The 15,799-nt window shown below is 46.2% G+C and overlaps 1 protein-coding gene across 1 annotated transcript in view; it reads right to left on the reverse strand.

Moving 5' to 3' along the window:
* The window catches only part of myo10 (myosin X), a 305,921-nt gene that overhangs the window by 58,676 nt on the left and 231,446 nt on the right, over positions 1-15,799 (reverse strand). The window contains exons 19-20 of the mRNA XM_084139801.1: positions 14,538-14,662; positions 1,336-1,450 (exon numbers count right to left, since the gene is read on the reverse strand). Of these exons, the coding sequence (XP_083995927.1) occupies positions 1,336-1,450; positions 14,538-14,662 (240 nt within the window). The remainder of the gene's footprint in view (positions 1-1,335; positions 1,451-14,537; positions 14,663-15,799) is intronic.

A 15,799-nucleotide genomic window follows, 5' to 3' on the forward strand; every position in this document is an offset into this window, starting at 1 on the left:
ATGCTCACAACATGTGCCCCATGAAATTACTTTGGGCTAACTCGATGTAAATCTCACTATGAGAGGCTGAGAAACAATATCAAGGCGAACGTCTTTATATTATGTCTATGTGTCTATTAAAATGTATTTAATAGACACACACACACACACACACACACATAATGAGTCAGTTACAGACACTCTTACAGACACTCTTGCGCATATAAACACACAGTGTACACAGACTTCAAACACATAGACGCAAGTATGCACACACAGACACCCATGAACATCCAAATAGATTTAGGGCTTTATTCAATCATATCTGCGTTAGCCGACATCCGCATAGCGTTTGTTTTGGCGGTGTCGGAGGTGGAACTGCGTTAGAGCGGACAAATCCACAAGTAGCTCCTGGCATTATACCTAAAGAGGACATTGCCATTGGCTGCATGGAGTCGCATTAACAGAAATCCCATGCAGCCTTGTTTACAAGTTCTAACACTGGAATTTGAGATGTACACTACACCTCGAATCTTCATTATTTAGTTGAATGATTTTTCAATTTGAGCTTAATTATTTCTATATAGCCTACACTTTCTCATTCTGAACTTCTAACATGAGTGGGGCGGGTGTGGCTTCAAGAGCAGCTGCTCACCGATTTGACAGCTCCAACGCAGTTCCACCTCCGACACCGCCAAAACATCCGCTATGCGGGTGTCTGCTATCGCCGGTTAATGCTTGATCTGATTGAATCTAGGCCTTAAAAATTTTTACATACAGAGTGACAAGCACACACAAAGGAATACAGACTCAAATCACACACACACACACACACACACACACACACACACACACACACACACACACACACACACACACACACACACCAGATACCCACTCCATATGATATAAGGCAATGAAAACAGAGCGTGATAGACCATGGGGCCATAGGTGATGTAAACAGAATACAATAATCTGGGATTCCACTCTCTGGGCGTTCTAGGCTTCCATTATTCATGATAACACACACATACACACACTGGGGAAACACACATGCGCATACATACACCACATAAGCACGCATATAGACACAAAACGCACGCAAGCGCACACACACACACACACACACACACACACACACACACACACACAGTATCCTAGGTAACAGTTATACCATATCTAGCACGTTTCCCTTTTCTGTGTTTCCTTGCCTAAAATATGGTAAAACATTGCTGCAACATCCAGGGAGGGGCTGTACTGTAGTCACTAGCTAGCTTGTCATACTTCCCTGCAAACAATGAATGCAGCTAAACGTAATTTTGACGCTAAAACAATGTTGGCCGGGTCGTCTCTCACCTTGGTCTTCCCCAGCTCCCATTCTGCACTGGTGCTGTCGTAGAGGTGGAGTAACTGGACGCACCGTCCCCTTGCGTCTCCTGGTGTGGACACAGTCCTCATTAACACCTTGTACCTAAGAAAGGGGCGGGACCGAATGGAATGTTAGCGTATACATGGCTCGGAATCAATTGGTTATAATACACTAAATATGTCAAAATATAAACATTTACGTTGTCAGTTTTCGAGACATGAAACATTGTTGCAGTTGCAAGCAAAGAGAGAGGGTGTGGAAGTTAATTTAACGTAAATATGTGAATTGTTTTCGCCCCACCATTAGCCAAGTTAGCTTCCTAGCTAGCTAGAGTTATTTACATATTCTTCACAGTTACTGTTCCTAAACTTCTTTGCTAGCTACCATAACGTTGTATTGCCTCCTTTACATTTTTCCAATTGTGATGTATCCACTTTCATAAGGGGGGGGGGGCTTTACTCGCGCTCTAGCGACCCCTTGTGGTGGGCCGGGCGCCTGCAGGCTGACTTCGGTCGTCAGTTGAACGGTGTTTCCTCCGAGCGGGTGTTAAGAAGCGCGGTTTGGCGGGTGATGTTTCGGAGGATGCATGACTCGACCTTCGCCTCTCCTGAGCCTGTTGGGGAGTTGCAGCGATGAGACATGATCGTAATCACGAAATTGCGGAGAAAAAGGGGGTAAAAAAATAAAATAACAAATAAAAGCATATTCTGAGTCTTCCTTATGTTAGGACATGATCTGGCTATGCCATATGGCTGTGGACTACACTAGTTCATTTAGTAAGCAAGATTTGCTTCTAATTCCTATGGCATTATATTATTTTATAGTAAGAACAATACAACTGAACATAGCTGAATAAAATAGAAAGGATATTTTTCCCCAAACGATTTTGCGGCTATTCTGTGTTGAGCTGTTAACAAAGAAACAGGCACTGCTATATGCTTAAGTTATTTATGCAACTTCAGTTGTAATACAAACGTTAGACTATATTGTTTGATTTCTAATACATTCTAAGGCTGCATGATGAGACAAATTAGGATTTGTTTTTAAAGTCGCATGAAAGGGAAGCGCTCTGCTCTGTTTCTTGCACAGGCTGCACACACTTAATCAGTCTCTCATTCACAATTTGACAAGCACTTGATAATATTCTCAAGCAGAATTCTCAATTTAATTTGATCTGTACATACTGTATATCCTACTAATATTTGTGTGGAATTATGTTTGATTTAGAATGGCCCACAAAAACAAACAAAAGTCATCCATAACCTGCACTCGAATAGCGAATGGAGGTTATGTGCAGTTACTTTTTTAATATGCCAGGTAGGCTACACTGTTTGTAAAGCGGAATCATGTGCTTGATTTAAAAAAATTTTTTTGCAATAAATAGGCTATAGCAGCACGAGAAAGCTGGGCTCAGCTTTTAAATAGTGGCCAGTCAAAACTCTGTTTTCACACGCAATTACGCAATGACTGGGCTTATAAGAACACATGTTTCACTAGGCTCTGTAGGCTATGGGATCTCCAACCATGTTTCAGGGGTCTTGGGCCTATAGGCTAAATTTGGAGTTATTTGGCCACTTTAGATCTGATACAAACCTTAGCAAAACGTATAGGCCTATGGGCTAGGCTACATGATGCATGATGACTGGATCTTTCTAATCCGTAAGAAATCTACCATCCATACTCGCGTCATTTCCTGTCACAAATGTTCTCGTTCTCAACTCCTGTGGCTGGACGCCGCTCGGGCCGGATGGATGTTTCCCCACCTTGTCATCTGTCCCTATCCGAATGGCCTGTGCTACCTGGAACTTGCCTGCCAAATAAGTAATTATTTTGAACTATGGCCTATTTATTGCCTTACCTCCATAACTTGCTACATTTGAACACACTGTATATATATTTTCTGTTGTATTTTTAACTTTATGTTTTGTTTTACCACATATGTAACTCTGTGTTGTTGTTTTTATCGCACTGCTTTGCTTTATCTTGGCCAGGTCGCAGTTGTACATGAGAACTTGTTCTCAACTGGCTTACCTGGTTAAATAAAGGTTAAATAAAATTAAAATAAATAAAACATCTGCTTCTCCTCCTCCATCTTGTAGTGAAGAAGACAGAGAACAGCAAGAAGATTGGAACAATCAGTGCTGGTCCCATGTCACAAATCGTGGAAACTGAAGGCAGCGGCATGCTGCTAAGTGGACGGGAGTGACTGCGAGAGGTTCGGAGCAGATTGACATAAGGAATAGCTTCGCTGCACTGGTGCCTGATATACCTGCGCCTTCATCGCTGGTATTGCCTGTGTCTGTGACGGCGGTGCTGAATCCAACTATGCTAACTCCAGCAGTGGCTTCGTCGTCGAGTTCGGCTCCTTTCCCTCTCTCTGGATCTGACGGGGCACTGCCTGCTGTGAGAGGTCTGGACCTATCGCCGGGAGCAGCGGGCGTACACTATCCTGCTTCGACTAATTGTGTGAGGGGTAGGAATGAGCGGATTTCTCTTTTCCCTTTTCCGAACATTGTATTGTGCAGTTCAAGAAATGTCTCAGTCCCTGGAGCAAAATCTTTGTGCTATCCAGGAGCACGAGTATCAGCTGTTCCCAAACATTTTAAACTAGCATCAGGAAATTGAGTCTATCATAGTTCATGTGGGTTTCAATGGCATTATGAAGGGCAGCTCAGAACATCTGAATATGGATTTTAAAGAACTGATTGGGTCACTGCTTGACACCAACAAACGCCCCATAATATCTGGCACTCGACCCTCCCTAAATCATGGCATTGAATGTTTCAGCAGACGTTTAGCCCTCCATAACTGGCTATAAGATTATTGCAGCTCTGTGGGTGTAACACTTATTGACAATTTTGATACCTTCTGGAAACAAAGCTCATTTTATTAGGACGATGGCATCCACCCAAATCATTTGGGTTGCTGGATCCTTTCACAGCATTATAAGGCTGCGTTGGGACAATTACTTATCAATGAACCAAGCCCAGCTCAGTTAATACCTACCGTTGTGTCGCTGAGTTGTCATAATGCTTCAGCAAATGTACATTATCCCAGGGGCATTGGAAGACACAATGTAAGTAACCTAATTTATGTCCCTCTAAATGTCCTGAATGCCTCTGCTGATTCCACAGCTATTGTATGCCGTAATCATGTGCCTATGAATCAGACTTATACTGTTAACACTGAGGCGGTGTGCCCTAGTAGGAAGTCCACTGTGTGCAGCTCAGTTTTCGAGACATTAAACATTGTTGCAGTTGCAAGCAAAGAGAGAGGGTGTGGAAGTTAATTTAACGTAAATATGTGAATTGTTTTCTCCCCACCATTAGCCAAGTTAGCTTCCTAGCTAGCTAGAGTTATTTACATATTCTTCACAGTTACTGTTCCTAAACTTCTTTGCTAGCTACCATATTGTGATGTATCCACTTTCATAATGTATTAAAATCTTCAGCTGTAACTCGTAGAAGAACGTACTGTATTGTCAAATAATTGATAGTCAAGTGGAGGGAAAACAGCATTCAATCATCTCAGATAGGGTTGTGGCCCAGCTCAGTTAATACATACCGTTGTGTCGCTGAGTTGTCATAATGCTTCAGCAAATGTACATTATCCCAAGGGCGTTGGAAGACACAATGTAAGTAACCTATTTTATGTCCCTCTAAATGCCCTGAATGCCTCTGCTGATCCCACAGCTATTGTATGCAGTAATCATGTGCCTATGAATCAGACTTAAACTGTTAACACTGAGGCGGTGTGCCCTAGTAGGAAGTCCACTGTGTGCAGCTCACCCTGCACTAACATAAATAACATGAGCATGTCTACTTCTGCTAAGCTTCCCAGTAAAGCAATGAAAACAATCAAGCATCCCAGAAAAGTGCTAAAAATAGCCCATGTTAACATATGTAACCTAAGAAACAAGGTTAATGAAGTCAATAACTTGCTAGTAACAGATGACATTCATATTCTGACTATCTCTGAAACTCACTTAGATAATACGTTTGATGATACTGTGGTAGCAATACATGGTTATAACATCTACAGAAAATACAGAAATGCCAATGGGGGTGGTGTTGCGGTCCATATTAAGAACCACATTCCTGTAAAGCTTAGAGAGGATCTCATGTTAAATATTGTTGAAGTAATATGGCTAGAGGTTCATCTGCCTCACCTAAAGCCCATTCTTGTGGGAAGCTGCTATAGACCACCAAGTGCTAACAGTCAGTATCTGGATAATATGTGTAACCAGTGCCTGCAACCTGGTTCAAGTTATCAGTCAACCTACCAGGGTAGTTACAAACAGCACTGGAATGAAATTGTCAACATGTATTGATCAAAACTTTACTAATGCTGCAGACATTTTCCTTAAAGCAGTATCCAAATCCATTGGATGTAGTGATCACAATATAGTAGCCATATCTAGGAAAACCAAAGTTCCAAAGGCTGGGCCTGTCACGGTTTACTAAGCCAGAACCCAGAAGCAGACCAGGACAAGGTAAGTGGAAACAAAGGTGAGTGTTTATTTAACAGATCCACGAGTGGTGCTGAATAATCCAGGGAACAGAGCGGGCGGCGTGGATGAGTTGTTGAGGGTGCAGTAGTAGGTCCAATAATGGCTCGGCAGCCGCCGACCATCAGGCAGAGGTTGGGTGAAGGTTCCGGACGAGTAACTGCAGATGGAACAAAACGGAGGTAAGCATACAACAAGCAAACAAGGTGCAAAACAACAAAACCAATGCTCTAAGCTCTAAGACTGATCCGCTGATAAACATACTGTTCATGGCTAACGATCCGGCAGGGAATGGATGTTAGGACAGAGCCTAAGAAGGGTGATGATCAGGACCAGGTGTGCAGATTGCTGATGGGATGCAGGTGCGGAAATCAAGAGAGCTCCCGCCTAGCAACGTTGCCCGGCAACCAGGCAGGGAGCGTTCCAGAACCCTCGGGAAACTGGAGATCCCGAGCAGAAAACTAGTAACATAGACAGGAACTGACTCAGACTGCAGGGTTCGTTACAGTACCCCCCCTCCGACGAACGCCACCGGGCGGACTCCCCGGAGCACCAGGATGGAGGCGGTAGAAGTCACGAATGAGGTCAGCATCCAGGATCTGTCGCCGCGGAATCCAACTCCTCTCTTCAGGACCATACCCCTCCCAGTCCACGAGATACTGGAAACCCCGGCCCCGCCGTCTGGAATCCATGATGCGTCGCACCGTGTAGGCAGGACCACCTCCGATCATCCGAGGAGGAGGAGGAGGAGGCGGAGGAGGCAACAGAGGACTGAGGAGAACAGGCTTGAGGCAGGAGACATGAAAGGTGGGATGGACTCTGAGCGTTCTCGGTAGTTTGAGTCGAACTGCAACCGGATTGATCACCTTCTCCACCACAAACGGACCAATGAACTTCGGTGACAACTTCCTAGACTCAGTCCGTAAAGGAAGATCCCGTGTGGCCAACCAGACCCTATCTCCGATGGTATAGGTGGGAGCGGGGATCCGGCGACGATTCGCCTGGAGCTGATACCGGTCCGAAACTCTAAGGAGTGCCTTTCTGGCCCGATGCCAGGTCCGGTGGCAACGACGAATATGGGCCTGAACAGAGGGCACTGAGAGCTCCTTCTCCTGAGAAGGGAACAAGGGAGGTTGGTAGCCATACAGGCACTGGAAGGGAGACATCCCAGTGGCAGATGTAGGGAGAGTATTGTGGGCATACTCAACCCAAGGCAACTGAGAGACCCAGGAGGTGGGGTTGGAGGAGACAAGGCAGCGTAGCGTGGATTCCATCTTCTGGTTGGCTCTCTCCGCCTGACCATTAGATTGGGGGTGAAACCCAGATGTGAGACTGACTGTAGCTCCAATGGCCAAACAGAAGGACTTCCAGACAGCAGAGGTAAACTGAGGGCCACGGTCGGAAACGATATCACTGGGCAAACCGTGGACCCTGAAAACCTCCCTAACCAGGATCTCGGACGTCTCCGAGGCAGAGGGAAGCTTGGCAATTGGCACAAAGTGGGCGAACTTGCTGAATCTGTCCACGATAGTCAGAACGACCGTGTTCCCCTCAGAAGAGGGCAACCCAGTGACAAAGTCCAGGGCCAGATGCGACCATGGTCGCCGGGGAATAGGAAGGGGGTGAAGTAGTCCAGAGCTGGGCCGATTGGTACTCTTATTCTGCGCACACACTGGACAGGCAGCAACAAAACCCCGAGTATCCTCGGCCATGGCAGGCCACCAAAAACGTCTGCGAAGAAACGCCATCGTCCGAGCCACGCCAGGGTGACAAGCCATCTTGCTGGCGTGGGACCATTTGAGGACAGCAGGACGAACCGACTCAGGCACAAACAACCGACCGGGTGGACCGTTACCGGGACCGGGCTGCGTCCGAAGGGCCGCCATCACCTCCTCCTCAATCCTCCACATAACTGCTCCCACGACACAGTTCCGGGGGAGAATCATCTCGGTCTTGGACCCACTCTCCTCCGTCTTGGAGAACATCCGGGACAAGGCGTCCGCCTTGCCGTTCTTAGATCCAGGTCGGAACGTCAGGGAAAAATTGAATCGTCCGAAAAACAACGCCCACCTGGCCTGACGGGAGTTGAGACGTCTAGCCGATTGCACGTAAGCAAGATTCTTGTGGTCAGTCCAGACAATAAACGGTTGCTCCGCCCCCTCCAACCAGTGGCGCCACTCCTCCAAGGCAAGTTTCACCGCGAGAAGCTCCCGGTTACCCACATCGTAGTTCCTCTCCGCAGGCGAAAGACGACGAGAGTAGTAGGCGCAGGGATGGAGTTTACTGTCCGTGGAGCATCGCTGCGACAGGATGGCGCCAACTCCCACATCAGACGCGTCCACTTCAACGACGAACTGACGGGCCGTGTCCGGTTGAGAGAGAATCGGTGCGTTGGTGAATCGCCTCTTCAAATCCAGAAACGCTCGATCCGCCTCCGGATTCCACTTGAAGGTCCTGATACTGGAAGTCAAGGCAGTTAACGGAGCGGCCACACGGCTGTAATCCCGGATGAATCTGCGGTAGAAATTCGCAAACCCCAAAAATCTCTGGAGCTGCAATCTCGTACCGGGCTGGGCCCATTCCAGAACCGCTCTAACCTTCTCCTGGTCCATCCTAATCTCTCCCCTGGAGATGATGTACCCGAGGAAGGATGTCGTGTGGGCGTGAAACTCGCACTTCTCGGCCTTCACGAACAGGCGATTCTCCAACAATCGCTGCAGAACCTGTCGGACATGCTGGACGTGGTCGGAAGGTTCCTTCGAGAAGATCAGAATGTCATCCAGGTAAACAAACACAAAGAGACCGATCATATCTCTCAGGACGTCGTTCACCATACTCTGGAATACCGCTGGAGCATTGGTCAGTCCAAACGGCATCACCTGATACTCGAAGTGACCCATCGGTGTATTGAAACCCGTCAACCACTCGTCCCCCTCTCTGATCCGGACCATGTGATACGCATTGCGTAGGTCTAGTTTGTTGAACACCGTAGCACCCTGTAAGGAGTCGAAGGCAGAGCTCATCAAGGGCAGGGGATACTTGTTCTTGACCGTGATGTCATTCAACCCCCGATAATCAATACACGGTCGAAGAGAGCCATCCTTCTTACCCACAAAGAAGAATCCTGCCCCCAGGGGTGATGACGAGGGACGAACGAGACCAGCAGCTAGGGACTCCTTGATGTAGGTCTCCAAAGCCTCACGTTCAGGTCGGGAGATACTGTATAACCTTCCCTTGGGGTAGACAGCTCCAGGGAACAGGTTGATGGCACAATCATATGGTCGGTGGGGAGGGAGTGACAGAGCCTTCTGCTTACTGAACACTTCCCCCAAATCGTGATATGTCTCGGGAACCAGGGACAAATCTGGGGGTTTAGCCTCAATCACCTGACTGGGAACCGAATGGGGACAGGCAGTCTTGAGACAGTTAGCATGACAATCAAGGCTCCAACTCGTTACCTTGCCCGTCACCCAATCGAACGTGGGATTGTGTTCCTTCAGCCAGGGGTATCCAAGGACCAACGGAACATGGGAAGACGGCAGAATGAAGAATGAAATCATCTCAGAATGATTCCCCGACAACAGCATCTTAACCGGTTCAGTCCTCATCGTGATACGTGCCAGACTACTGCCGTTCAGAGTGGTAGCTTCAATGGCTTCCGGCAACTGCTCCTTGGAAAGCCCCAGCTGTTCCACCAACTCGGCATCAAGAAAGCTTCCATCGGCACCTGAATCGATAAAAGCGTTAATCGCTAAGCTCTGATTCCTGTTCATAAGGGTAGCCGGGAAACGGGGTCTGACAGAGGTATTGAGAGGTCGAAACTGGCTCGCTAAAAGTCCTCCCAACTTTAGCGAGCCGCGCAGTTTGACGACCGCCGGGAACAAGTGGCGAGGTAATGTCCCGAACCACCACAGTAGAGGCAACAGTTAGTCCTACGTCTGTGTTGGCGCTCCTCCTTGGTTAACCCGTGCCGCCCCACTTGCATGGGTTCAGAATCGGGAGACAGGACCTCTCCCCTAATCCTGTGTGGTGGACGATGATCGACGTATTCTGGTCCAATCCCCGACCCGACTGGAACCTGAGAAGCTGATCGGTTGGACGGAGCCCATTGCTTCTCCCTCCTTCGCTCTCGGACTCGATTATCCACCCGAATAGACAAGGCTACCAAGCTGTCCAGGTCACTAGGCTCCGGATAGGAGATCAACTCATCCTTGAGCTGCTCTGACAGACCCTGGTAAAAGGCCGCTTGCAGAGACTCCTCATTCCACCCACTCTCCACAGCCAACGTCTTGAACTCGATCACGAAGTCGGCCACGCTGCGAGTTCCTTGGCGAAGCGAAAACAGGCGCCTAGCTGCGTCCCTCCCTCGGACGGAATGGTCGAAGAGCTTCCTCATCTCGGCCGTGAACCCCTGGTATGAAGCCATGCAGGGGTCCTGTCGTTCCCAAACGGCTGAAGCCCACTCCAGCGCTCGACCACGCAGCAACTCAATCACAAAGGCTATCCTAGCCTTGTCTGTGGCATAAGAGTAGGGCTGTAGGTCGAACACTAACCCACACTGCATAAGGAAAGAACGGCATCTTCCCAGCTCCCCCTCATATTTATCCGGCGTCGGAACCTTGGGCTCACGGAAGGACACAGCTCCAGAAGCGGCAGGCGAGATGGGTGAAACCGGTAGTGGATCCTCCACCGGAAACTTGCGCTGGTTCTGGACCTCCGTCAGACCGGTAGAAAGGTTCCGAACTGACAACGCGATCTCCTGTAGTACCGTGCCATGATGGCCCAACATCTTCTCCTGATGGGTAATGGCATGGCGAACAGAGTCCAGGTCCGCTGGGTTCATTACTGGCCGTATCGTTCTGTCACGGTTTACTAAGCCAGAACCCAGAAGCAGACCAGGACAAGGTAAGTGGAAACAAAGGTGAGTGTTTATTTAACAGATCCACGAGTGCTGCTGAATAATCCAGGGAACAGAGCGGGCGGCGTGGATGAGTTGTTGAGGGTGCAGTAGTAGGTCCAATAATGGCTCGGCAGCCGCCGACCATCAGGCAGAGGTTGGGTGAAGGTTCCGGACGAGTAACTGCAGATGGAACAAAACGGAGGTAAGCATACAACAAGCAAACAAGGTGCAAAACAACAAAACCAATGCTCTAAGCTCTAAGACTGATCCGCTGATAAACATACTGTTCATGGCTAACGATCCGGCAGGGAATGGATGTTAGGACAGAGCCTAAGAAGGGTGATGATCAGGACCAGGTGTGCAGATTGCTGATGGGATGCAGGTGCGGAAATCAAGAGAGCTCCCGCCTAGCAACGTTGCCCGGCAACCAGGCAGGGAGCGTTCCAGAACCCTCGGGAAACTGGAGATCCCGAGCAGAAAACTAGTAACATAGACAGGAACCGACTCAGACTGCAGGGTTCGTTACAGGGCCTAATATAGTGTATAAGAGGTCATACAATAACTTTTGTAGTGATTCTTATGTTGTTGATGTAAAGAATATTTGCTGGTCTGTGGTGTGTAATGAGACGCTGCACTTGACACATTTATGAAATTGCTTATTCCATTTATAAATAAGCATGCACACATTAAGATGACTGTAAAAACGGTTAAATCCCCTTGGATTGATGAGGAATTGAAAATGGTATGGTTGAGCGGGATGAGGCAAAAGGAATGGCAAATAAGTCTGGCAGCACAACCGATTGGCAAATGTATTGCAATTTGAGAAATCTTGTGACTCAACTGAATAAAAAGAAGAAGAAACTATACTATGAAACAAACATAAACCTTCAATGACATTTTGGGGAAAAAAACAAACTCGGGTCCATCATTCATTGAATCAGATGGCTCATTCATCACAAAACCCACTGATATTGCCAACTACTTTAATTATTTTTTCATTGGCAAGATTAGCTAAACTTAGGCATGACATGCCAGCAACAAACGCTGACACTACACATCCAAGTATATCTGACCAAATTATGAAAGACAAGCATTGTAATTTTGAATTCCGTAATGTTAGTGTGGAAGAGGTGAAAAAATTATTGTTGTCTATCAACAATGACAAGCCACCAGGGTCTGACAACTTGGATGGAAAATTACTTAGGATAATAGAGGACGATATTGCCACTCCTATTTGCCATATTTTCTATTTAAGCCTACTAGAAAGTGTGTGCCCCCAGGCCTGGAGGGAAACAAAAGTCAAGAATAGTAAAGCCCCCTTTACTGGCTCAAATAGCCGACCAATCAGCCTGTTACCAACCCTTAGTAAACTTTTTGAAAAATGTGTGTTTGACCAGATACAATGCTATTTTACATTAAACAAATTGACAACAGACTTTCAGCACGCTTATAGGGAAGGACATTCAACAAGCACAGCACTTACACAAATGACTGATAATTGGCTGAGAGTAATGGATGATCAAAAGATTGTGGGGTCTGTTTTGTTAGACTTCAGTGCGGCTTTTGACCTTATCGATCATAGTCTGCTGCTGGAAAAACATAAGTGTTATGGCTTTACGCCCTCTACTATATTGTGGATAAAGAGTTACCTGTCTAACAGAACACAGAGGGTGTTCTTTAATGGAAGCCTGTCCAACATAATCCAGGTAGAATCAGGAATTCCCCAGGGCAGCTGTCTAGGCCCCCTACTTTTTTAAATCTTTACTAACGACATTTTGAGTAAAGCCAGTGTGTCTATGTATGCGGATGACTCAACACTATACACGTCAGCTACCACAGCGACTGAAATGACTGCAACACTTAACAAAGAGCTGCAGTTATTTTCAGAATGGGTGGCAAGAAATAAGTTAAATATTTCAAAACCTAGAAGCATTGTATTTGGGACAAATAATTCACTAAACCCTAAACCTCAACTAACTCTTGTAATAAATAATGTGGACATTTAGCAAGTTGAGGTGACTAAACTGCTTGGAGTAACCCTGGATTGTAAACTGTCATGGTCAAAACATATTGATACAACAGTAGCTAAGATGGGGAGAAGTCTGTCCATTCTAAAGCGCTGCTCTACCTTCTTAACAGCGCTATCAACAAGGCAGGTCCTATAGGCCCTAGTTTTGTCGCACCTGGACTACTGTTCAGTCGTGTGGTCAGGTGCCACAAAAAGGGACTTTGGAAAATTGCAATTGGCTCAGAACAGGGCAGCACGGCTGGCCCTTGAATGGACACAGAGAGCTAACATCAATGTCAATCTTTCCTGGCTCAAAGTGGAGGAGAGATTGACTTCATCACTACTTGTATTTGTGAGAGGTATTGACATGTTGAATGCACCAAGCTGTCTGTTTAAATGACTGGCACACAGCTTGGACACCCATGCATACCCCACAAGACATGCCACAAGAGGTCTCTTCACAGTCCCCAAGTCCAGAACAGATTATGGGAGGTGCACAGTACTACATAGAGCCATGACTACATGGAACTCTATTCCACATCAGGTAACTGATGCAAGCAGTAGAATTAGATTAAAAAAACAGATAAAAAAACATGTTATGGAACAGCGGGGACTGTGCAGAGACACACACACACACAGGTACAGACACACGCATACGCACACACACACTAGCACACACGTACATTGTAATAGTGTTGTATAATGGTATTATAAATGTTGTATTGTAGATATGTAGTGGTGTAATAATGTTATATGATGTAATGTTTTATCTTTTGTTTTATGTGTAATGTAAGTGCCTTAATGTGTTTGGACCCCAGGAAGAGTAGCTGCTGCCTTGGCAGCAGCTAATGGCGATCCCTAATAAATACAATACAAATGCATGTGACAATGATTTGAAAAAGTCGCAACAAATGCATGCACTGTGCATCATTCACAAGTGATAATATTCTCACCATTCAGACTATTCTCAATTTAATCTTGTCTTTACATATACTAAATAATATGAGTGAAATTAGTTTTGATTTAGAATGGACCATTATCACGCACCTGTCAGAACAGAGGAAATTCTAAGACATACCATCCGTATACAATTGAATAGCAAATGGAGAACTCTTTTCCCGCGGTTCATTTTCAAGCCAGCCAGGTAGGCTACTCCGGTTGTAAAGCAAAGCAATGTGCTTAATATATGGAAAGTTGAGAAATAAATATAGTAGGCCTTGAAATTTGATGGGATTCTCCTCTTTTTAATAGAGGCCATCAAAACTCTGTTTTCTCACGCAATTGCATAGCAGAGCCTATAGAAATGTTGCGCAACAGGAACACATGAGGAGCTGGCTCTCGCTGTGCAACAGGTGATCCTACTCCGCTCAAACTCTGAATGCCAGGGCTCTCATGCAGTGTTTGATTTTCGATTTGCAGTGATGTCAGAGTGATAAAGGGACAATAGAGTGCTGAGTACAGGCCATTAACAACTGGCCGTTAGCAAGTTTGGTAGGCTACTAATGACCATCAAAGGCATCAGAGCACAGTTTTGGAGAAGCCTAGTTACCGTGACTCAACGGTCATGTGGAATTTGACTACGGTCATGACTCCTGACTGCCGGTGTGGCGGTAATATGGTCACCATAACAGCCCTAGTCTCAGAGTAGGAGTGCTGGTTTAGGATCAGTTTAGCCTTTTAGATAACTTGACTAAGAATACCTGGACAGGGGATCCTAGATCAGCACTTCTACTATGAAACACTTGAACACATACGGCCCTTGCTCTGTACTCACCTGGTACAGAAGTCTTGGAAAGGTCTCCTGATGGGGAAGCCTGTACGGCGGATCTTCACCGTCTCCAGCATCCCTGAGTATCTGAGCTGGTTCAGCACCACCGTCTGGTCAAACTGCTCAGGCATCTGAGGGCAGGAAAGTGGAGGGAAATAAGTAACACTGTGGCGGTTGCTTGGGCACAAAATGGCAGCCACATCACGTCACTCAGGCGGGTGCTGTACATACTGTTTTGGTGTGTTCTTTTGACGTTACACATTAGTAGTGCAGCAGATGAGTTGGCACACACTGTGCAGAGGGAAACCTTGAACCCAGTCGCAATTAGTTATGTAAATATAACCTAATATTGACAAATCTGAAATGATTTGGTGCTTACATGCAGTCGTACTTATGTAGCTTTTCCTCGATAAGTCGTTCAATCAGATGATGTGATACTTGTACAGTGCTTTTTACAACACCATTGTCACAGACAATACATCAGATTTCATTAGGCAAAGATAAATCGTAAAAAAACAGTTTTCATATTTGTGTGTTAAGAAAATACATACGTTTAGTTTGAGACCACTAGAGACACAACCCTGACTTCTTAACAAATGTCATAAATTGACCAAGTTGAGATAACATAACTGATGATGTCTACAACCTTCATGATGCTGGGGAGCTTGAATATCTGAAGATGCCAGAAAATGAGAAAAATAATTACCAACCTACTTGCACCGTTTTCTCTTCCATTTTAGATTTAAATTCGGACTCAACATTTCTTAGATCCTCTTGTTTTCTCTTACTCCCCTTTGTGTTGTGGCTTGCCATAGTGTATACAACTACATTTAGCTTAATGGGCTTAGATTCATGAATGCTGCTCTTGTAAATCCTTCATTCATACTCTCATCCGATGCATATCTCTCATTCATGAATCTAAGCCCTTTAACACAAAACACACAGACACGCGCACACACACACACAGACACGCGCACACACACACACACACACACACACAGGCATATCTCTAATTTACAAATCAAAGCCCTTTAATTGACTTGACCATTTAGAGAAGTCTCCACCAGCAACAGATACGAAAGCACTGGGGGAAGGAAGGGGAGTGAGTGAGCAAAAGCCTAGTGGAAGTCATCATGGGGTACCCCTCACCTTAACCTCAGTGGGCGTAGGCGGGTAGCAATAAGAGGGCGCTTTCATACCCCATGTAATGCCCCTTTTATTTCAATTTCATTGGAAGGGCAGATCTCTAGATAGCCCCATTCTGGCCA

Source organism: Coregonus lavaretus, assembly GCF_964263955.1.
Source record: "Coregonus lavaretus genome assembly, chromosome: 23".
Taxonomy (NCBI): Eukaryota; Metazoa; Chordata; class Actinopteri; order Salmoniformes; family Salmonidae; genus Coregonus; species Coregonus lavaretus.